The sequence below is a fragment of the Scomber scombrus genome, chromosome 18 (genome assembly GCF_963691925.1).
Source record: "Scomber scombrus chromosome 18, fScoSco1.1, whole genome shotgun sequence".
NCBI classification, from domain to species: domain Eukaryota; kingdom Metazoa; phylum Chordata; class Actinopteri; order Scombriformes; family Scombridae; genus Scomber; species Scomber scombrus.
This window is the reverse complement of record NC_084987.1, coordinates 12,496,200-12,521,600: the sequence shown is the minus strand read 5'-3', so window position 1 is coordinate 12,521,600 and position 25,401 is coordinate 12,496,200. Positions and strand designations below refer to the sequence as shown.

The 25,401-nt window shown below is 39.7% G+C and overlaps 1 protein-coding gene across 1 annotated transcript; it reads right to left on the bottom strand.

Moving 5' to 3' along the window:
- Positions 1 to 1,534: 1,534 nt before the first annotated feature.
- hs3st3b1a (heparan sulfate (glucosamine) 3-O-sulfotransferase 3B1a) lies at positions 1,535 to 13,600 on the bottom strand. The gene is made up of 2 exons (XM_062438132.1): positions 12,777 to 13,600; positions 1,535 to 3,407 (listed from the first exon to the last, which is right to left on the bottom strand). Exons 1-2 carry the CDS (start codon positions 13,268 to 13,270, stop codon positions 2,789 to 2,791), a joined length of 1,113 nt encoding a protein of 370 aa, XP_062294116.1. The 5' UTR covers positions 13,271 to 13,600; the 3' UTR covers positions 1,535 to 2,788.
- Between the last annotated feature and the right edge of the window lie 11,801 nt (positions 13,601 to 25,401).

The window sequence follows — 25,401 nt, the reverse complement described above, 5'->3', positions numbered from 1 at the left end:
ACAACTGTAAAACCATGCAAAATGATGCATTTATATTGATTATATTGGGAGGTGTTATACCTTCATGTGCCACAGCCTTGCTCCTCTGCTCATCCCCTCAATCCTCCTCTCTCCGTCCAAGTTGTCGCATCTATTGCTGATGTCACATAAAGGTTAAATTATGAGGCACAAATTGTGATTTCAGAACTAATTCTTGAATAACTGACTTGACAGGAGTAAGTCAGCCCACAATCAAATGAAATGTGGCTAAGTGACTAGTAATCATTTCTGACGGCAGAGACCAAACATATTTAACTCAGTTCTTACATGACTGACATCTTGGCAAAAAAGCATTTAATGACATTGTAATGAAGTTACAGTTCATCCTGCTGCCTGCACACAAACTCCACAATTCTGTACATCTGCTCTCTAAACCAAAGAGCCTTCTTCTGTATGATGTTTTATTTTCTTTCACTTTTATTCAGCAGTTCTGATTCTATTTCCTAGAGGTATAGTTGCCAAGTGGATGTGTGAATTTCTTGATGCTCAGGGCTGCCAGGTGTCTATTTTGCTTGTCTTCCCAAACCTTCAAACAAAAGCAGTCTCCCTTACAGCAGCCTAGAGGGAGGTGTACTAACAGCAATTCCCAAGTCGGCAGCCCAGCAATTACAGCACCCCTCCTCTATCCCTGTAATTGCAAAGGGAGCTGCTTCCTGAGTAATCAGACTGCTAGCCTGCCACCAGGGAGACTGGCTTCATCACCTCTGGTAGCCGCAGGTAAATGAGGGTGTTTTGTTTAAGAGTTAAATAAAGGTTGTTCGTTAATAGAGCGGGGCGATTCATATCTCACTTGAACCATAACCTAAGCCCCATGGTTAGCTGTGCTGCATGATGGATGGGTCAGTTTGCTGGAGGCAAGTGCAGATAACCTGTAGTGCCTCAATGAACATGATTGAACATATTGACAAAAGATAATAAATGTTTCTGAAATTAATATAAAATGTGTAACCTACTGTAATTCTTTGAGAGAATAGCGTACCAGCTGCAACACTCAGACATCCTAAATTACTTGTGCTTAAGGTCATGGCTCGAGCATGCAAACAGGAAGAAGTACTTCATGTTTATATCCGCATAAACATGTTCAATGGGAAACGGTGGCTTGAAACCTGACCCCATTTCATATTGTGGAGTGTGAAGTGTTAAGTGTCACCCAGGGACATAAAGGAATGCCAGTTTTGTGTAATACCCCATTTCTTTCCAGAGGAGAAATCTGACACCTTGTTGTGTGTTTGTGGGGGTCATGGCAACAAAACCCAGCTAAAAGTAGTTAACTGCGCTGCACTAATTAGCCCGTTAGCTCAATAATGTGCAAGATGGTGAATTACACACAGCAATACATATTTGCCTGCAGGGATCCAGAAATCTGTAAGCTGGGGGAAGTGCAATAAACAGTAGCAGTAACAGTTTACCATGTTCAACAAGTAAAACAATGACTTCAATCTATGAATAAATACTGAATACAGTAAAATAAATGTAAGACAGCACAGAAACTGTATATGATTTTGGTGAAACATTTATTTCTTACTTCATAAAAATGACATGACTGCTTCAATGTTTTAAAGCAATGCATACAGCAAAATCGTGCCTCAACAACAAGAGGAATCTTTAAGGAATGAAATCTGTTAAAATGACACATGTATTCATAAAGGTTGAATAAAACTCAACCGTATGTGAAAATTACATCATTAATTTTGGTCCTATTATGTTGTTTTTAAATGTTAAATCTTCACCTACAACTCAAAGAAGACAACGTTTTAGGCACATGCTTATTTTCGCATGGCTGTCACTCAGTTGTCAATCAGTTGAAATATCATGGATAAGGGCATCATTAACACGTCAAGTATCACCTGTGGTAAAACAGCTGTGCAGAATGATCCATGAGAGGCTTTTCAGAACAGATCAATGAATTTAAATGAATCATATGAATAATGTTCTGTTTAGATCAAAGCCATAAAAGATTGGGCATCATGAGCTGTTTTTTGGAAAACCGATAAAATCACCACAAACGTATTGTGAGAGGATCCTTTATTGGTGCCAAATCAACGTTCCTTTGTAGAAACAGTATAAATAGTGGTTAAGCCAAAACATTACAGTGGAAATTTATATATTATATTAACTTGAAGTTGGCTCAAGGGTCAACCGTAAACTTACTACCATTATTGGATCTATGTTTTATTGCGGTGCTCAAGAGATTAAGGCAGTGCCATCACTCAGGTCTAATTGACATGATGAGGAGTTATTACTGTATTGATCCACCTGGCAAGTGGCACTGGATCAGCTGGGGCCTGTATCGACCTGACTAAGTAAGTCTATGGACCTCTGAGGTTCAGGCAAATGTTAAGGGGATATTACCAGTTGTTCATAAAGTTGGCTCTCATTCAGCTTATGGTGAAGCAAAAGCAGCATTTAGGAAAGTAAAAGAAAAAGAAAATAAAACCAAATAAATTGGTTTAAAAACAAAAAGTGTACTGACCTTGCTCATAATACCCGTAAAAACATTGTGCTTTTAGGAACATGTTGGTGAGAACTGAAAAAAGAACATAAAGTGTGTGATGGGACATGAATAAACCTGGTTAGGCAGCTTAGTGAGTTAATATCATAACAATAAATTATCATAAAATAGACTTCTGAACTTTTTACACATCCACCAAATACTGTACATACACTGTATAATAATATCTCCAGAATGATACAATTATTTTTTAAAACACAGAGGGACAAGCATGAGTCTGTTGCATTAGATTTCCTCTCAGTCCCAGCCAAAGTCTTGACCAGTCATCTGGTAAAACTTGCTGTTAAAGGGTTTATAAAAGTCTCTTAGCCTCTGCACCACCTCTGGGTCAATATTAGGATGGGTCCGGCCTTTGGTTTTGCCCAGACAGTGTGGCTTGCTGTTCCCCTCAGGTCTCTTAAGGCAGGGGAAGCCCTTTGCTGGGTTAAAGTGGAAATGTTTCTCTGTGACCACCCTCCTGAGCCCGAGAAAGTCCTGAACGCGAGCCATCTCACCTGCAGGGTCGCTAATCAGACGCTCTCCGCTAACAAACAGCAGCTGCTCCATGGGGAAGAACTGGAGCCAACGCTCAAGGTGCTTAGCATACATGCCAATTTGAACAGCGCTCCATGTGGTGTCAATCAGACCTGCTGATATGTTCTTAAAGGTCAGGGTCTCGAATGAGGGGATGTCCGGCTTCTTGGAGCGAGTCTGGGTGTAGTCTGAGATGGCTCGTGTGACAGGATTCCGAACAACTACAATCAGCTTTGTGTCTTTATACATGGTGTAGATGCGAGCAGGGACCTCCTTGGTAACGTAGTAGCTGGGTGTCTTCTCCATGGTCAACTGGCCCTCTGATGACTTGGGCATCAGTTCCCTGCAAAGCACACAAACACACTGATTTACATTTGTGCTGCAGGCACTGTATTGCAAATCAAAACAAACCTGTGCCATTGTATATTCTATTCTTATTTGTATTGCCGACACTTTTTAAAGCCAACAACTTACAAAACCTCCCATACACGAATATGAGATTAACTTTGACAGACTCTCTCCATGGCAGGCTTAAATACTGTCAGACAGGAGCTAGTCAATTATCGTCAAGAAGACAATTGTAGACATCATGAGCAACATTAACAGAGTCTGTGAGTGTACCTAAAGTGACAGCAACTGGTAGGTAGAGCAAGAGCCCTATCAATCATCTGTGATTGTGTGTGAGCACAATACACACTTCATAACATGTTCTAAATACAAACCCTAAAGGAAGACATGTCCCATCTCCCACAGCTACGTTTAATCTAATTTAAGAGCCCAGTCCTCTTTCAAATACCACAATCCTCACATTGAAATCTTCCATACCTTCATTACAGTATACAAAGGACGGTTTAACTCTGAATAGGCAATATTATGCCTCTTAATGTCATGCCAAGACAGATGACTTTGACTGCACCTTTTGTCAGTAATGTTGTGCAAAATGTTGAGATTTGGAGAAGCCTTGCATTCCTTAGGAGAAAATGCAAACCTTGAAAGCTGTCTATTCCCATAACTGCATATTCTTCTTGACCCTGGGTGCCTCTGGTTGATCATAATATAGCCTGTTAACTGCAGCCCTGACTGGATAATGGCTAAAGTGAGCCAAGGGGGATTAGGATTAAGCCAAACACGCTAGAGCATTAGGGGTTGGCTGGTTGACTGACTGACTGCCTTGTTGGCTGACTGGGTGGCTGGCTCTCCTCTAGACAGGGGGGAGAAAAAGATGGCCACAACAATGAGAGTCAATGGTCAATTTATTCATGAAGAAGTTTCTTATATAAGGGATACAATAACAAAAACATCTGTAGAGTTGAAAGCAACCCGATACAGTGTGTGTGTGTGTGTGTGTGTGTGTGTGTGTGTGTGTGTGTGTGTGTGTGTGTGTGTGTGTGTGTGTGTGTGTGTGTGTGTGTGTGTGTGTGTGTGTGTGTGTGTGTGTGTGTTGTCGTGGTTGCATCTAACAGCATTTTACAGGAAAATGTTCCTCATCCATGTTCAACAAAACCATAAACTACAGCCTACAAAATTACAAGAGCTACATTAACTTTTCTATTGCTGTGTCGCCAAAATTGAATATTTTAATCCTCACAATGGTTGCATTTATTGTGTATACATTCAATCTTACAGTGTACTGTCCTCGGCCCCTAATTATAAACCCTATAGTTAAACACAATTATGATTTCTTCATCTAATACTCCACAGCAAGGAATAGTATTTGAGACAAGTAAGGAAAAATAATTTCAAGAATTTATTAAATTCCATTAAAAGCAAAATATTACTCATCCCTCCAAGGGCAATTTATGGCAAGCAAATTAGCATCAAAGTACACATATACAGCTTATTTACAAGCACAAAGATAGTCTAAAAATACAAATATGACAATAGTTATGTGTTAATGGCAATATTCTGTCTATAGCTGGCCAACAATAGCCAACACCACAAAGGCACATATTATGTAAATAGTGTCAAGTGCATTCATCAGTCTATACGCAAGGTAAACTGACCATTTCTTGCACTGTGGTTGTTCACAAGCCCAGGCCACACTGCCTACCCGAGCAATGTGTGTGCCCCAGGAACCTCTTTCCTTTCAGTTCAGCACCTTTGTTAACAGGTTAGAGCAGCCACACAACTCGTGTGAGCCACATGGCTCAGGCGTGGCTAAGGCATAGCTGCTGCACACGTCACCTACTTTTTCTACTCTGTTGAAAGTCATGTATGGACAGGGCATAATGGCGGGTTTCACTTAAAATACAGATGCATCTTGAAGTCCAGCCAGTTTCCTTTCAGCGCCCATGTTAACCAATTGGACCGTTCAGACCGGACAGCTTGCGATCTGCAGCAATGCCTTCAGTATTTGGTCTTTTTTCTCTGCGTACTGTGAGCAAATCTGTCAAACTGCACAGAGCACATCAAGGCAGTAAGAAAGTCAACCCACACACAGGAATGGCATGGAGCATCCACTTAATTTTATATATTGTAACCCAACATTTCCAAGGATGTCATTGCTATAAGCTACTTTAGGCCAATCAAATGTCAAATTGATGAGTTTATTACTTAGCCTGCAGCTAAGTTTACCAATGTCGAGCACATCCTGGAATGAGAAGTTCTGCTTTTGTATGCCAACGCCTTTGTTATGATTTGCTTTTACTGTCTAAAATGCTAAAATCTCTTAGTTTGCTGTTAGCATGGTTCTTTGGCATGTTAGCTCATAACTTGGTCTGCTCATTTGCACTGATTACAACTCACTTAAATTGTGTAATCTAAGTTAATATTTATTTTACTTAATAGGCTAAAGATCAGCTCTACATGTGATTACAAAAAAACAGAAGAATAACTTGTTGACTGGCGCAAAGGAATGCATTCAGTGTGTATAGCCAGGTTCATGTTCACATGAGAATTACATCAGTGAAAGCTGAAAAGCAGCTTCAGTTTCCAACATCAACATTTGAGTTATTACAGTATTTTGTAATATTCAAATGTTTTGATAGTGAGTGGTTGATCTAAATTGAACAACGGGAAAGAAGAGGAGCCGTGTCATTAAAAGTGATTACCATAATTTCCAACCATCTGTTGGTACACACACAAGGAGCTTCAATATCTCTCTCCGAACCCAACAGCTTTCATCTTACAAATATATGTGGTGGAAACGAGCAGAAAATGGCCTGCAAAATTTTGTTGTGTAGAGCAACAGGAAAATCTTTAGCGATTATTGGAAAAGTAGGCATCACCCATACTTCAATAGTGTCATAAACACACAAGGGGTTACCTTTCTTATGCAGTTTCATCACCTAATGTCACCTGCCCTTTCTTGCCTTTCTATGGAGGCCTTAGGTCTTACACATTTTTTCCATTTTTCTCTCCCTAAGTGCCTTAGCCAGCATTGCATGTGGTGGAAAAACCACAAACCTAATCAAAGTAATAGGTATGAGAGACACAAACAGCTCTATCAGAACCCCCTGCAATTATCTCCTGCATCTCTTGGATACACACAAGTGGAGCGCTGGAGGCCTTTCTTGAGGCCTCAGGGACACAAAACTTACTACCAATCAAACTTTCCACTTAGTCCCAGAGCAAAACAATCTGTGTGAGCAGTGCATGCATTATTCATCTCAGCAAAGATAGAGCATGAGAGAACATCTCTGACTGAGTGAGGAGTGAGAGAGTTGCCTTAGGGGGAAAGATGTAGCAAGCAATTTGCTCTGCTTAATAAACAATGTCGCCTGGAACCAATAGGTTTTAGTGCATCCTCATCTATCAATCAATCACCCATGAAAAGGCATCATCATTCAGCTTCAAGACAATAAAAAAATAAAATAGTCCACTCTCCACAACTGAAATGTGGAGTGCTGAGCTTTGCCTCTTCATGAATTTTGCATGTTTATGTTTAATGTCATAAAGGTAAAAACACAGCTTTACTCAACTAAGTAGACCGTAAAAGTCGTAAAGCAAGGAATCTGAGCTTTGAAGAGTTTCTACCTATTATTGGTGTCTTAAAAATAAATCTATATTGATACTTGCTCACACACATAAACTTCCTCTGCCCTCTAACCTGTACTGTTGAAATCACAGGAGAACAGCAGGACTGGGAAGATAACGGTGTGAGGCGGAGAGGAAGACGGTTAAGAGAATGAGATAAAGCAAGAGGAAGGAGTAAAGAGAGGATTAGATGAAATAGGATGCACTGTTGGAGGATGGGGACTGCATAGGTTGACCCACCTGACCCTGAAGCCTAAGTCAAAGTTTTAAGTCACTGCACTTAAGCTGCTGCGACTGCCTTCTTCTTACTTACTACAAGCTACAGACAGATATTAATCCAGGAGTCGCTGTGTTGTGTAATTTGGCTGTGTTGTGTCTGCTGGGCAGTCAGGTGTGTCCATTAAAGCGGCTGCTGGGGAGACGCTGCTGCCTTGTTTACATTCAGTGCTATCAGAAAGCAGGTTCAAAGGTAGGAATTTACAACATGTGCTTAGCTGCTGGATGATGCCCTCTGTAATGAGTTCACAAGTGCGAACAGAAAAAATAAAAAGACTTACATATCCTGTATCCTGCAGTGTTCTGCTCGACTGGCTCTAATTGGCATCTATATTTCAGCTTTTTAGACCCCTGTGACAAGAGACTGCTCCAAAAGACCTCAGCATTATCTAATGTCATGATGAGTTCTAATCTTACACTGCAGTACTGAGAGGGGTTGAGCTACTGTGGGATGAGAGGTGGTGGTATGTGACCACTTAGAATAATCAGACAAATTTGCAGTGAGACAGGTTCCAGACAAAAATCAAAGGGGAAAGGACCTTTAGTGAAGGTGTTTACTGGCCTTATAAGCCCATCTCATTTTGCAAGTGAAAGTCATCATCATTACATTTTACACTCAGGACCTTCTTTTGTGACATGGAACAGCATCGAGTATCTCAACAGCATTGCAGCATAACAATGATAGTGCAGAGAAAGCCTTTTTCCCATCCTCCATTATTACTGTCAGTATGCAGAATTCAAGGCCACCTGGCTGTCTTATGGAGACGGGCCCAGTTTGAAAGGAGGAGGAGGAGGAACACTGTGTGAGCCATTCTGGTTAGCCTCCTACAACTGTCACCCCTGCATTAACACATAACAATTCTGACAGTCGGTTGTTTATAGAACCGGCCCGCACTTTTTATCAGTGTGGTGGTTGTGCCAGAAAAATCACACTGGATGTTGATCACACTTACACAAAGTGATTATAAACGGATATCAGGATCAGTAGAGCATGTATGCATTGATGGTTCTAAGCTGCTACTTGAGTCGATATGTTAACATATACCTGTAGTCAGAGAAACTTTGGAAAAATGTAGCTGAGCCAACAATATATAAATCAAGTTTCAGTGCAATTTATAATGGACAGGCTTTTTTGGATGACCACATAATGGGATTTATCAACAGGTGTGATGAAATAAAATAAAGCCAAAAATGTTCAATTGCCAAGGAAACAAAGGACGATGCTGCACCAGCCTTAAAAAGCCAACGGTGAACCAGTAGCACCAAAACAAACTGGTAAATGATTATATGTAATGATATTATAATACTGTAGGTCAAAGAATGTGTTTCTTTCATTAAATATTACAACTTCTAGTATTAAATATGGGCTTTATTTAGTTTGTCAAACATCACTATTACTATGATAGAGCTACCTTTTAATAGGCTAAGAAATCCATTCTTTGAACGAAATGTATGTTTCCAACTCATGCAGCAGTACAATTAGGTAATTCTCCACAGATGCATGCTGGTCTGAGAGAATCAGCAAAAGCAAACAAGACTTCAAAGAAGCAAAACAAAGATGGCTGAGGCAGATTGGTGCTTTCGAAAGTTGCTCCGACTTGCTGTCAGGGAGTCTCTGCAGTGGAGAGGACAGAGGCAGGAAACAACACATCTCTCTCTGAACATACTACAAAAGAGAGAGATGAGAAAGACAACAACTCAAGGGGATATAATGGAGTGAACTTGTTTTGTTTCAACATTTCTAAAGTGCGGTAATAAGTGGTGCGGTTTGACAAATTGCCTCAAGCAAAAGCCCAGGGGGTTGTTGCAGCAAATTTAATCTTCAATCTCCAGAAAAGGGAGGGGAGGTGCATATTACCAGTACTGACAATCCACTGGACTTTTAGGAAAACTACTATCATTTTAGTCTTTTGGAGGAAACAATGTGATGACAGACAAGCAGTCTTTGCAGAGTTTTGAAAGTGCTTGGTTGCATAGTTTATGGATATATTTTAGGTATGTTTGAAGCAACCGCTAGCATGTGTGAATTGTTTCTTCAGAGCATCTCATTATCAACCCAATTTTCCCTTCGTTTCCTGTCAGTGTGCTGACACATTAGTTTAAGCTGAGAGATACCTATATTGAGAGCTCTCTCACTTACACCAATCCCCCTGTGTCCTTGCAACAAACTAAAAGAGTTGAGTAAGCAGAAAAGCCACTCGTGGACTCAGATGAACCTACTCTTGGGAAATACAACTTTCCACATAGATCTCTGAAAGTCAACTTTCAGGCTAAAAAGCTTAATTGTAGTGTTTGAGTCTTTTCTTGGGCAGGTTCCAGTGAATGCTCTTTCTGATGAACTCCTGCTGGGCTTCGTCAAAGGGCACTTTCACCCTTCTGAGCACATTTGCATACAAAGTGAAGGCAGAGAAAACATGTTTCACACTAATTGTCTGCTCTTTTATTGTTGGGGTTAATGCAGACCTCAGGGGTTCTCCAGCATCCCCTTTCATTGAGCTCCATAATGCTGTTGCGCTTTCTAAAGACTCACTTTAAATTTACTGCCCTTTATCTGCCACTGGCCTGCAGTAAGCTTCCCTGGGGCTCTGAGGAGGATTACGCTGTCTTCTCTGACACCCTCAGTGAGTTAGTAAGAAGGCCATTCGTTGTTCTATATATGGATCCTCAAGAGGAAAAACATGATTTCAGCAATTAAGTCAGAAGACATTCATTTGAGTAGCGTGCATTCAGTAGTATGAGCAGTTAACCTGTCAGAAAAGACAGACGGGAGTAAATTAGAGTGATGCTGTTATTAAAGAAAGGAGGAGCCAAGGAGGAAGCTGTTCCCACGGCTTTGGTTGCCTTCTGTGCTCTGTGTGAGTAAGTGTGCACAATTCTTTGCCTGCCTGTCTTTTTTCTGCCTATGGGTGAAAACGTGCTGTATTGTAGTTGATGTCCTGCTGTGTCGGGGCCTCTCCTCTATGCGGGGCTCCGGCAGGATGGACACAGTAGACCTCCAGCAGTATGGACACACCAATCACAGCAGATAAATGGCGTGGGCACAACTCAATGCCACCACAGGAGCTGATAAGCCCACCCAGTAAACTCCTTTCCCCAAGTTACGGCTAACCATTATTCTGAAGGAGGTGAAGTGAAACATATGGGTAAACAAATCAACATACACAGTCGTCTGGCTTTGTGCTGTTAGCTTACCTCCTCTAAGACATAGACCTGAACAAACAGGTGACGAAAAGTTTTAAAAGGCCTCACAAAGGCATGCTGAACAGCTACAACATCATTTATGAAGTCAACACATATGCAGCTCTGTGTGGAAAAAATCATTTGTCCAATATCAATGTGCGCTATCATAAAGCTAGATGGGATGTTTTTGAGCTCCACTGAAAGATCATTAAGGGTTGACTCAATGTCATGTTGCTCTGCAGTATGGGGTCAATCTGTGACACTGTGCTCTCAACTCAAGCCAAGTTGTTTTAATTAGCCAGATCACCTCTCTGGGAAAAGAAACCTTCATTATACATGTCTCAGGATGAAACAACAAATAGCTGGCATTTCTTAATAATATACAATTTTTTTTAACTGTTATTTAAATAACCTCTCATATTATCATTTAATGATAGCTTCTCCTTCTTCTTATACATTATTTACTCTTAATATGCATTGCCTTAATCGTGCCTTAACTACTTGTTCTTATATCTTACTATTATTTTTGTGGGCCATATGAAGAGCGTGAAGACTTGAGGCAATACATTTTGAAAAAATCTTCACTCATTCAACTATTTCAATTTGTCCTTGTTGCTCAGTCTGTGGAGATGGACAAAAGACCACTCTTCACAGACTGATCATCCAAAAATGTCCTAAACCTGTCCGGAAATTCTTAAAGGAGCTTAAGCGAGAAGTCCTTTGAACAATGCTTCGCTTCCCCTATTGTAGCTTTATGGAGCCAGCTTTGAAACAGTGTCTAGATCCTTTGACATTGTTAATCCCTCGGTTCAGCCAAATGGACATTTGAAACAGTAGTACCTCTTGTTATCTCATATTAACAATATGGTTTATCAGATCAAAGTCAAAATCAAACTCTCACATATTGAACTGTTAGAGGAAACAGTTGCCATGACAGAGAATACTGTACAATGAAAATGTTATGCTACACTATGCTGAAGGTGCTAGCTTCCTTAGATCCCTGATCTGATTTGACATTGATGCCTATATGGATTGAAGATCAAAACAAAAGACTGCCACTGAATCAATAACAAGGAACTTATAGTCTTGAGCCATTCTCCTGGCTGCTTGAGGATGACAGCATGATGTAACTTGCTGACGCTTAACCACACACCAAAGGCTGTTTATTTGAACAGAATCCACAAACCAAATGTAAGCTCTGCTTTATCTTTTTCTACCTGGTGCCCTCCTACTTTTCAGAAAGCCAAAGTAAGCCTATATCCAAGGACAGATGTACAAAGATTCCAGGAACACTGGGTGAAGGTCATGCAAACAAGCAGAAAATCGATTGTGCTTTGTAAATTTACATGACTTAGAAGGGTAATGTCAGTGCAAATGGAAGATTTTGGTCATTACGGGAATATGTGCATGTGGTGTTATGCCCTATTTGCGTACTGTGGCATGTGTGGAAAAAAGAATTACCCACTTTAAAACTGTAAGGTACACCATCTAGATGTTATGGCATGCTCATTATTTTCATACTGTGTTGATCAACAGTTTATTGGGTATTCTAAAAAATGCTGTCATCTCAAGCCTTATCACCTAATCAGCAGTATTTTACTGTGCAATAAAAACCAATAGCAATTCCCATAAACAATACGTACTCACAATGTAACTGAAACTAAAATTAATAAACCAAAAGTATTTGCAAACTGTTCATGATAGATATTTAGTTTAATTAAGACAGTAATGTAGTGGACTGTAAATATGAACTCCATAAATTGATAAAGGATTATACATTCAGAGCAAACTTAATAAAACTTAAAGAATTAATTAAGAATAAAACTTTTCTTTTCTCACCTATCCTTCCTGCAAATGTTTGTTCATTTCACAGTAGATGTTCCAGAAAACTTTATGGGACTAGATGACTTGCCAAGATCATGTAATGTAGTATGGTGTAAGATGGGAAAGTTAAAGTTTACCTGAGGATAAACTTTTAGAGGAGCAAAGTCTTCATGTGAGGGAGCTAGTCATTTGCCTTGACGTCACATCTGGATATTATACAGTCAATTATTTTCCCTTTTACACCACCATCATCATCGTCATCATCAGCATCATATATTCCAGTCTACTGTTTTGTGTACTTTATGGATACATTATATCATGGTACAAATTAGATAAAACGTGCATGGACGGACCAGGTATAAATAAAAACACCAGAAGAGGAGCAACATTAATGTTTCATTCTGGGTTTTAACAATTTAGAATAATTGATCATATGTATCAGTGTGATGTAAGCTACCTGTACCACTCCAGTCCCTTGTCGTAGTTGCGGTCGAAGAAGTGCGGCTCGGCTCCCACCGCCCTGATGTCCGGATGCAGGCGTAGAAACTCCAGCAGCGCCCGGGTCCCTCCTTTCTTCACCCCGATGATGATCGCCTGGGGCAACTTTTTACTTTCCGATTCATTGAGGAAACCTGACATGGCATTATCATCCAACGCCTTCGCCTCGCCTCTAATTTCATCCCACTCGTCTCCTCTGCTGTCCAAATCGTTTTCGTTATTCAGTAAGTCCCTGGACGCCCCGAGAGAGGACTCCTGATTGTCAACTTCAGCGTCGTTGTCGTGTCTGTTCACCGATCTGTACGTCAGGTTTGGCACAGTTGAGCAGTAGCCAACACAACAATATATCATATATACCCAAAGAGACAGCATTATACAAAATACAAAGAGTTTGTTTTTCACGTGGGATGATGGCACAACATGTAGACTGTGTAAAATCGGACTATATTCCATAGGACCGCTGTGCAAAAGTTAATATATTCCAGTTCACAGGCATTTTGGAAAAGGCGCCTCACTCCTCTGCCATGGCTCAAATCCTGCACAATCGGTGCGTAAAATCCCCAAAACACAATGCTGAGCCAATGTGGAAACTGATACTTAATTGTAAGACACGCGCGCTCACCTCCAGATTTAACTCCAGTCCTGCATGAAATGTTTTATTCTAAAAAGATACAACAAAATGAAAATGAAAAAAAATCACAATATAGGCTGTGAAAATATCACCAGGTGAGCGATACGCGCGTCAGGGACTGGGTTTGTCTCCCATCACTTGCGCTCAGTGTGTGAGCGCACAAACAGCAGCACCAAGTTATCTACGCCAGGCAAAAGTGTCAAGCAAGCCAGAATATGATACCCAAACTTCCGGTATAACCTTTCAAACGTAAATCTGTGGTTGAGCATAAGGCAAATCAATGAAATAAAAATTATATTTGTAACCTAGTAAAGAAATATATTTCTCATCATACTCTAATCCCACATTTTTGATGGACCTGTATGTTACAGTTTTATTATAATCCTATGTATTTCTCCATGCAACCAATATTTGTGTGGTCTCTATAAATGGAAGACACAATAAAAAAAGGATTATGGGAATAGCACTTTATTATTTCACAAAAAATGGAGAATATCTGCTGTCCAGCATAAACGCTGTTTGTGCAACATGCTCAATGGCAATTCTTGTATTTTGAAAGTAAGGACAATTCCGGTCCCGTTCTGTCTTTGTCTACTTTGACGTAACTCTCAGGGGCTCAACTACACAGTCTATGGTCTCAACACTGGAGGGCGGATGACTGCCAGTGGAGCTGAACAAACCCTCCAACCTCAACAGATTATAGCCTTTGTAATGTCACACACTGACTGCTATTAACAAGCCCTTGTCAGAGGTATAGTGTATTTTTATTGTCGATTATGATGGAATACAGGAAGGTGAAGATATTTATAGAAGATAAAAGATATAGATGTTTGAAATGTAAGATAATAATAGAATAATAGACTTAATAACAGATTTGTTTTCTCACATAAATCTAATTTATAAGCACAGTTCTGTCCTTTGTGTCGATTTTTTAAGCAGGCTTACGGATTTTGGTGGAAATCTGGATCACAAAATGTGCCTTTAAAACAAATACATCCAGAATAGAGCTCTCTCCACACTTTAAAATCAATCACAGCTTTGAGCACTTGAATAAATGGGTTGAAAATCAGAATCACTGATGAGAAACACTGCAATATACGCTCTTTAGCGGAATCAGCATATGATTCTTGAATAATGAAACCTTTTCTGTCACTTGAACTTCATGAAAACAAAAGCTTTATTGCAACATTATGGTCTCCAGATACCAGCAGTGACAAGTGAAGGTATCACATCAGCTGTATATTTAACAACTTCACACTTTTCCTGGTATTGCGCAACAAACGGCCAAGTGAGTCAGAGTTAATTGGCTTCATAATCTTTCTTTATTGCCCTTGTAATCATTCCAAAAAAACTTGAACATGCAGTTCTACATAAACATATGTTTCCAGCGCATGTCAGGGATATATAAAAGTTAATAATGAACTAATTAGAAGATGAGGGGCAGGTGGTGGAAATCAAGATGAAGATGTGTGAGTTCTGAAATGCCAAAAGTACAAAAGTTTGGTGTGTGTGTGTGTGTGTGTGTGTGTGTGTGTGTGTGTGTGTGTGTGTGTGTGTGTGTGTGTGTGTGTGTGTGTGTGTGTGTGTGTGAGTGTGTGTGGGTGGGTGTGTGTGTGTGTGTGTGTGTGTGTGTGTGTGTGTGTGTGTGTGTGTGTGTGTGAGTGTGTGTGGGGGTGGGTGTGTGTGTTTATGTTAGCACTTCGTCTTGGTGCTGGGTCAAAGGCCTTAAATTCCACTGAACCCCTGAGCTAGCAGAGGATTAGCAGGATTACCCCAGAGCTGCCATGTCAGTCAGAGTTTCACCAGAGACAACCCTGCCCCTTTTTATCTAAACCCCTTATCTCATCTCTCAGACACTGCTATATATGATATATGTGTGTGGTGCTTGTGTGTGTGTTTTCTAATCCTCATCGTTGCAGTTCAACAGTGTAAAAGCACAAGTTTACCTGTTTGGGAAAATGTGTGCATCAAGGGGTTTGGTTAGAGCTACACCCTCATGCTTTGCCCTTTCTGTTCTGTGTACAGATCATGTTTATCTTTGTGGTGTGTACTTATAACTCTCTGGGTGGAGGTTTAATGTTTGATTTCAAGTATTGTTCAACCATTAACTATAACGTTACTCCGAAATGTAAAAAAAACGATTTCATATATATCGTGCAAATGGAAGAAAAATAAAAAGGTGGTTATTTCTTTGACAGGTCTTTCACAAAACTTTATTCCAGAACAAGGGCTCACAATATGAGAAAACTATTAGTAAATATAAGTATAAGGAAATCACTGCACTTTTGTTTGAGAGAGCTACAATATGTTTGTTTAACTTCCATTTCATCATTAGCTAAAAAGAAAGCATTCTTGACAATTTCAGTCAGTTCTAGCCAAGAGTAAATGTGGAGCACTTTAATGGAGCACAGCTAGTCAAACTGAGTAAAAGTAGCTGAAAATCTAATGTCTATATAATAGGTCATATAATATTATGTCTTGAAATGTTATGATTGTTAACAACTTTGAATGGGCCTTTTTCCAGGGCAAGGACTTTGTCCTGTTTACAGCACACACAGAGTCACACTTTCAGTCCATTGGAGTCATTTTCTGCCAACCTGACAAATAGAAGTCCAATATTTGTTGACTTTTTAAGCAAAGTTTAGTCTCAACTAACTGCTCAGAAAAATATCCAGCTAAATTACTGGTACTTTCTTCAGCAACTAACTTGCCAACTTTTTCTCGTTGCTCTTTGATTTTGGGCAGGTATCTTGTTAAAACAGCATAATTATAGGTAAAAATCACTTTAAATCACATGAACTGTAGGCACTGTAAGACCATTTAGTGATCATTCGCATTATATTTTAATTTATCTACAGTATATTGATTTATTAATTATAGGTTTACATGTGTTTAGAGAATAATTGCTAAAAAGGAATACTTGATATTTTAGCCTCTTTCTGTGGTTTCATTTTTGTCTTCACAGAGGGGATTGACATACTTCAAAGTGGAGCAAAGTCATGGAAAGATGAGACTTAGAGTAAGAACAAAAGAGACCTGAGGGGAGGCTACACAAACACACACACACACACACACACACACAAACACATGTGTCATCTCTCAAGGACTCAAGGAGAAGTAAACCGGACACACTAAAGGGAGTGCTTAACTTGCTCTACACATCCTCAACACGATTACAGTAACTGAACCATGATGACACACTCCTCTTCTGCAGCCTAAACAGATGATATAAACAGAATCCACCTTGTACATGAAAGCCAGACAGTTTAATAAAGCTGAGCCTCAGTATTCACACTGATACAGTATTCAGTCATGTTGGCGTCTATGTCTACCGTATAATACCATATAGCTACAGTATAAACAAGTGAAACTTGATCTGACCTCTGTGTATTTGGGTCGTCAGTCAGCAAGTATGGTGCCAATTTGTAATTCCTTTAGTAAAAGTCAAAAGTTTATATGTCACATCCTGTAACACCCTGAGGGTTCACCCCGCAGAAGAATGCTGTTTCATTGTGGGTAGAAGAAAGCCTAAAGCTGTCTTTCTACCAAGCAAGGATACGTGGCATCCTACACATCTGTTTGCACAATATTTAACGGTGTTACTTACAACTTGTACTTGTTTCTCACCTTGTCTTGTCAACATGTTTTCAAAGTTCACTTTTCAACATGCCTTCAGTTGTGTGAATAAAGCGGGAATCATGTAAATGTGAGCCCTGTGTCAGTGCATTTGCACATTGTGTAATTTTCAGTCTATGGCACATACAAACACATCATGCTACACTAACATCACTCTTGAAGCATCCTCCAGATGTCAGAGATCTGAGCCCATTAGAGGCTAAAGTGGACTGATGGATGATCTCATCCGCTGTTCTATCCCAGAAAGAACAAACAAATCCAAACAACAGTAGGACTGACCCAGGTCTTATACACGCAAAGCCCTCAGCCTAATGACAGGGTTATTAGGTGAGCTGAGAGACAGATGAAGACACAGCTCTGACTCCGTAAGTCCTCCTTCAAGGTCTGGCTAAGGCCATTTAAAATGTCTATAAATTCTCTGGAGCTGTGCTAGACCATCTTATCTTCTGTTAAGGAGTAGCTGTATAGCCTGAGCGGATTTCCTCTCTTGATCCTGTAGAAAAGGTCTTATCCCTCACTGCAGTCTTCCTGGACATACAGGCAGCCCCCTGGCAGGTTGGAAAGCTCAAACAGGCTTAGATGTTCTGGTTCTGCCAAGTCCTGCACAAGCTAAGGAAGAAAATCCCCTATGCTGTTAGCTCTTTTAGGTGAGTGCAAAACAGTGGATCTATTACATTAACAGCAATAAATATGCACTGATTTCCATGCTTTTGGGAATGAGACAGCTCACGTTAAAAGCATTTATCCAGTTAGACAAAAGTAAGCTTTTCAGTCACACGTAGTTGCATTGGTTTATTACAATGACCTCATCTAGATGTGATCTATTTTTTTAGCCTTTCTTTTAGCCCTACAAGGATGTTTCTTGTATTACACTGTGTACTCACCATAACTTTTTGTTGCACTGTAAGATTTGTTTCTCTGGACTAATACTCAATTGCTAATTTACAGTTATGAACAGGTATTAACAAGCTTATACAAATAACATGTATTTTATGGATTAAAGTTGTCTCAAAAGTTGTTTCAGAAGTATTTTACTACTTAACTACTACTTAAAAAAAAAACGTTTTTTGTTTTTTTTGAAAATACCACCAGCTAATGTTAAGAAAATGTGGTGTTTATTCCTGTAATCAATTGATTTGTAACTTTTTCACAATATCCAGATGTGTGTGTGTGTGTGTGTGTGTGTGTGTGTGTGTGTGTGTGTATACACATACATACATACATACATACATACATACAGAAAAGGTGCCATGTAGCAAGAGAATAAAATCACATTTTACGGCTGTGTGACTCCTGCTTCAGGTGTTACTCGTCCTGGATGACAGATCCCCATAAAGGTACTTTAAACTCTGCAGAGGATATCTACAGTAATTCTCATTGGAGAATTATGGGTTTGGAATATCAATGATTTTTAGTAGCATATCTGGTGGAGTCTTAATGTGAGTATAAATATATTTTAACTTTTACAATCCCTGCAGTATCTTTTACAGCATATTAGAAAGACAATCATGCACACATATCCCCTTCAGCCACTACAGAGTGAATGTACCACACTCGCATGTCTTTGAATAATGGGAGAAAACAAACAGCCAGAGAAATAGAAAAGGTTTTAAAATTAACATTGCCCTTTCTTGGTATGAGGTGACCCACCATGGACCTACCATGGTGTTGTAATTTGAAATTGATCTGGTGCAATTTAGTGAGTGTGTTTTTTTTTTCAACGCCCCCCCACTGCTTTATTATAATACACACAGATAATAACTTCAAAAGAGAACCCAGTTGCACCATTTCCAAAAACAGATCCAACCAGCTGACAAACACTTGTGGACTGGTGGCGTTTAAAAGGTTGCAGTGAACATTCATTGGCAATAGTGGCAACTAGATATCCTCAAGTCACAGGCCTGGAGGCTAGGCGTCCCTTAGGGGGTATATCCTAGATGAAAATGTTGCCCATTATTTGAGCTGAGAACAGGTGCTTTCAACAAAGAACTCGGCATCATCACGGTCCTGTGGGAAGTGAGGGAAAATATCAAGGTCTAGGAATTTACGGTGTGGCCTTTTGAAATCAAAGCAGATCAGATGCCAAGGTTGTGAGTCAAACTAGTGGAGCCATTTATAGTATAAAGATGGAAAAACAAAGTAGGCACCCCCTGGCTTAAGCAGGAATGGGGTACATTTTCTTTACCAGCATACAGCAGATTAATTGGGACATAAAAATGAAGAGCTGGTCAAAAAGTTATTTTGATTATGTCATGTACGATGGATTGCATTTATTATAGTCATCGTCATGTATAATTGGATGGCACATAAACACGTAAATCTTTATATTATATTATATTATATTATATATTATATTTTTTAACATTTCATCCAAATGATATAGATAAATATTATTTTAGTTCTCTCTAAATCTTATCATCTACTTTCTTCACCAAGAAATATGCACATAACTTCAACTTCTAAAACCATTTACAGGGTTACAATGTTACAATCTCATTTAGCAGACAACTTCTAAAGCCATTAACTTCATGTTTGTCTGAATTAGATCTTAAAACATATTTTGGTTAAATATGCAAAACTACAGACAAACAAAACTTTTCAAAACTACTATATGTCACTGCAACATTATCTAAATTAAAGAAGCATGAGTATCAATAGTCCTCCAAAAGCGAGCACTGTCAAAATAGTGGCCAGAGTTAAACAATTCCAATTAGTGATTAGATCTCTGATTTGAATAGTTAATTACTATTATTCTCTGAGCCTTAGTGTTGCAAATCTCAAAACATGGAAGGTTAGTAAGCATGCAGTCACTGCTCTGATCCAAAAGTAACCGACTCAAGACATTTTCAACAATGTTCCGAAGATTTATTTTGAAACAATTGTTTTCAACTGGGCAATAAAGCTGAAAAATCTTACAAACATAAATTTAAACCAGACAGTGTAAACCTCACAACAGTACTCAACACTGATTACTGTCAAACTTGTATTAAACGTTCTTCAATATAACTTGAATTAAGATTGGAATGTTTCAATTTTAAAGAACAACCACCACAACACATCTACAAAAGTTTGTAGATTACAAACTGACTGCAGTAAAGGAAAAAATTTAACCATAACCTCAAACCAAGCCCATATTCAGGTCAACACCCTGCTGAGTGGTGATAGAACTAACAATAGGGCCGGGCACAAGTTTTTGATGCTGGCTCATGAATGACTCTTTTTCAACATATATTTTTTATTTACGGAAAATTCTGAGGTCATATACAGATTATAAACAACAATCTTTGCATAGCTTCTCAAATAATGATTATAAGAAAATTACAAGAACAGATGCAAAGGAACAGAATGAATATTATATTTAACATCACAGCTTCTTACCAAAGAGAATATATTTGGATGTAACTCCTTTGTAATCACCAACAGTTTGATTATTAACTGTAATTTTCTATATAACTAATTACCCAACGCCGTTACATGTAACTAGTTACTCCCCAACACTGATTTCCAAGAAAACCACTTCAACAAACCTTAAATGGACAATCACACATGCTTTTGGTCTCTGAGTTACAGCTAAAGTCTTTTTTCAGTCTTCCAATTATATTTTCAATCAGTCACGCCATGTTGTCATATCTGTTCGGCGTATTCTCTGTGGATAGCCAGCTGAAATGAAGTAAAGCTGGTTTGTGGGTAAGTACTGTAGTCAACCCCCCGAGGAAGAGAGAAGACAAACATGATAAGAGGCTGGTGGTAAAATTACAGACTGCAGGCAGCCCTTAATGGAGTTCAGCCCAGGGTTGAGGGAAGTAAGGTCAGTCAGTCATCCTGGCTCCTACACTGATGTCAATGCTTCCTACATTCCTAAACACCAAAGTCAGCAGGAAAAGAGGCTGATTATTACCCTAAGTTCAACCTTTTGAGCTAAAATCCTGAGAAGACAAACATGCAAAGATAATTTTATTGTACTTTATGTTCACAAAGAATATTCATTTTGATAATACTGATCCCACGTTATAAAGCATGGAGGAGTTGTATGAAGCCAATACTAATACAGTATTGACGATTATCAACCCTCTCTGCAGGGCTAACCACACTAATTAGCATTAAATAAATATACCACTAAAATATACCGCTAAAAACATGCATAACGGATACATATTTCATAAAGGTTGTGAAAGACCAATGAAATTTCAACTTCATCCAGATTTACTTGACATGTTATAGCAACAAGGGTGGGCAAATACTATAAACCACATAAACCAGCTTTACATACTTTCCTGAGGTCTTGATCAGATTTTTTTTTGCACTATTGCACTGGACTGGACTTGGGGATACATACCTCTGTGAACATTTGATTTATGGACCCTCAGTGTACAGTTTGGTAGAGCCATTCCTGACCTGAGTCTCTTAAGCTTTAGGTTAGAACAAGTGCTATGGGATCCAGCTTTCAAGTCTGATGAAAGGAAACAGTAATTGTGTGGCCTACGTACATTTTCCTTTTCCCATGGTCTATGAGCAATCAGCTGTAATATCCCGCTTGTAAATCTCTCTATCACGAGCGCCTGCCAGCCCAGGGAGGAGCTGGCTTGTCCCTCAGGTTGCTCGCTTCACATCATAAATCCCAGACCATCTGAGCTCAATCTGTCTTTCAGATCCATGAAATGCCAAGGCTACCGCAAGGCCTTGGTTTCCACAAGTGTTGGTCTCATATCAAATTTGGTATATGTGTGTGTGAATCTGTCAGTGATCTGCTGGGAGGCATTGTGTTCGGTCCACACCTGTAACAATATAAAGATGTGGAGTTAACAGTTACAGTATGGCCTGTCACATAATAATATCATTAAACGTAAAATAACCTCTAAAAAACATGCTAAGATTCACATTTCTAGTGTTGGAATATAAATTGATGTTACGGTGATATGTGAACCCTTTATCTGTGTGTTGCATTTTCCATTGCAGTCCAATAACTTCCCTTCTAGATTTGTGTAAAATTAAAATACAAGCACCACACAGGTAATATAACATCTATACAGCAATACACAACACATAAAGAGATACATGTTCTTTTGTCACAGACATCAGCTCTATGACCAGCTCTATTAATCCATTGTATCCATTTAGGCTCTCTTTCAGGAAAAATCCTACAATTTATTGTGCTTGCAAGTGTAAATATGCACTGAGTCCAACTGCAAATATATTCACAATACACCGCAGCTGGAGCTCACCACACCCTGCCGAACTGTTATTGAGTTGGTATTCAAGAAGAGGTAGCAGAGGGAAGCGTGCCAAGAACATAGTAAAGACGTGAGACTTAATGCATCAATGGGTTTGCCACAGGCTGATCCCTGTCACTTCTGTCAAACTCTTTACTGTTTGTATGCCAAAGGCTGATAAAAAATAATGAAGGCCTTTTGTGTAACACAGAGTAATTATAACTGACACTCAGTCCATGAAACTCACAGTATGAGCCCATGGATATACTGTAAAAATCCTCTTCTTTTATTTATATTGTGACACAAAGTTGGTATTATTTTCAAATTATTTCACACACGGTAGTCATCTATTTCACAGAAATAAAAACTTGACCATATAGCTATTTTTTATAGATCACCACAACAGTTTAGTGGTTAGTTTCAGCTGCACAGGATGTAAAGGTGTTCATGTGCATGTGGCTGTTCATCTATGTGCCTTGTGGTGAACAAGCACTGTGTCCCCTATTCAAGGCATACTGCAATAAACTTCTGAAACACGATTAAGTGTCCAGAGAAAATAAATGAGTCAATTATTCTTAGTTTTATTTCCACTGTATATTAAAGGTAATATAAAGCATGCTTTTATGATGTAATTACTCCCTCTCTCTGCATACTGAGTTCTCAAAAGCGCAATTATCATCTATTACAGTATGATTGCATCCTGGAAACTCCTGGTGGTGAAAGGTGTGCTGTGAAAGATAACACCTTGATAGTGAATATCAAAGCACCATCTTCTCAATTTCATTTCCACACCTTATAAATAGAATCACTGAGTTATCCTGCTGATGTGCTGAAGCCACTGTCATCTTCACCTTTGTCCACTGAATATTTTCATCTTTTTTTTGGTTTGTTTGTTTATTTCTACATGCTGAATGTCTAACATACCGTCAGTGTTTAGTACTCAGCTTTTTGTCTCTCAACTCCAAGCCTGCTCACCAGCAGACCTGCACTTAGTGTCTGAAAGGTGTTTGTGATAACCGTCATTTTCTGTCATTTGGTGCATGTTAAAACAGTCCCTGTAGTTTAGGCCTGTAATATCTTCCCCCCCGCTCAGATGTCACAGCGTTTTCATTAGGCTTGGCGCTGGGCTTGCTGGAGCTCATTATGGCCCTGGATAACCCTTTAAAGACAAATCATGAGCGCCCAGGCTTACCTGAAAAGCTGACATTAACGCCTATGGTGAGCTTTGTTTCTCCACACCCAGTCTTCAAGAGACAACAACTGTATCAACAAAAAAAGAAAGACATACCTCTCTTGTTCTACTGGACTATGAGTTGTAGCCAGAAGGTGTAGGACTCAAAGTGCTCGCCTGTTGCCTTGCACACACCTCCTCGATGAACATGTCTAATTTTTCTTTAATGACAGACCAAAGGCTGGTTGCAACCCACCCCTCACACCCAAACTGATTGATCTGGGTAATATGATGCTGCATGTCTGAAGATAAAACACAAGCATGATGAACGTGGCACCAATCTTCTTCCTGTTGACCAAGCAGCTTTTAACCCGAGAAGGTAACATGCCATTAGATCCTTGCTCACGCCCTACCCTTGTTTGCTTTGAGCCAAGCTAACACTTGACACACATATTTGTGTCCAGCGAGACCATGTAATCTCAGCATGCAAAGGTTTTGTGTGTGTTGCTCTGTAGGAGTGACTGTAAAAGTCACGTCTCAGTGAAGGAACCACGGGGCATCTATCTGTCCAGGTCACTGTCAAAGCACGGCCCACATATCAGTAGCAGCGATGGGGCATCAGGTGAAGAGGTTATGACCTAAGAGAGGGCTTCATTAGGTGAACTGGGAGCCAATTAGTCCCCAGCTGCCCAGAAGAGGAGCATTAGAGTGAGAGGAAAACACTCAGTCATCCCACTCAGTGACAGGAACAGCAGGAGTCCAGATGAAAAATTCCTTTCCTTTTTTTTTTTCTTCTTGAGGTGCTGTCATGAAATTCCAAGCCACAAATTCATGTTAAACTTGGGACATCTTTAGTGATATTTTGGGGTTGAAATCCACCTTATTATCCCATTGTAGTTTGACTTTATGGTTGCCCTTCCTGTTCCTCTACATGACAGGATACTGTTCATTGTGAAGGGATTACGGGTGAGAGTGGCCAGGCGGATGTAAAGAACGATCCATGCTGATTTAGAAGTGTCCTGAGACCCTCTAGAGCAGTATGTTTTGGGGGTTGGGTTGAGAGTCATGAAGACCCCTGGAGATGCTTTAAGAAATGCTCTGTGCTACAAGGGGGGCAGAGTCTGGACTGGGACTGGCCAGTTTGTCTGAGTAGAGACTAATGAAAACAAATGATCTGACAAGGTCAAAAGGTTGAGATCAAGGCTGAAGGATCCTCCGCCCCTCTCAATTTCCAACTTGGGAGATTAATGAGGCCAGAGAACAGCCTTTTCTCTGTATCATTTACTCCCTCAGGCCTCTGAGCCCTATAGCAGTGGTGTGCAGCCCACCTGTTGGCCCGTCTAGGCCTTATGACACAGAGCCAGAGGATGTCCCTCCTGATTGAGGACTGTAACTGCTCTATCCTGTTCACAACACAGGCAGCAGCACATTGTGTTATCAAAGCCTTAGCCTCCTTAATATTGTGTCAAATTTTTCAAACTTTCGAAACAATACACAGTAGTTGTAGTTACTGTTCTATCAATGTTTCACCTGCACAAGGGAATTAATGTTTAAACATGACATTTAATATGTGACGCCTTGCCTCTAAAAAAACAAAACAGGAATTGTTCTTTACTTCACTCACTGATATGGAAAATCCTAGTAGCCTGATCCATGTGATTAATGAACAAGCTTTTTAATTTCACGGTTCTTGAAACTCAGCAGATAACATACTCGCACAGACAAGCACAGCTATTCATAACATTTTACACGGCATGTCATTTTGTGTTTGAATTTATTACATGGAAACAGCTATCCTGAGTAAACAGCCCAGCTACTCATAATCCTGAGTGCTGCTGCGCTCAGTCATGCCGAAGATGTGAAGCGGTTTATAAGACAAGACTGCTCCCTTCAGGACAATTTAACTCAAAACAGCACAAGAGTCAAATGCATTGCA

Bases quoted from the DNA above. Each gene is read 5' to 3' on its own strand.
- hs3st3b1a (XM_062438132.1), bottom strand. From the start codon at position 13,270: ATGGAATATAGTCCGATTTTACACAGTCTACATGTTGTGCCATCATCC. The intron at 3,408-12,776 runs GTAGCTTACATC...TGTGCTTTGCAG, and splicing joins AAGGGACTGGAGTGGTACAG to GGAACTGATGCCCAAGTCAT.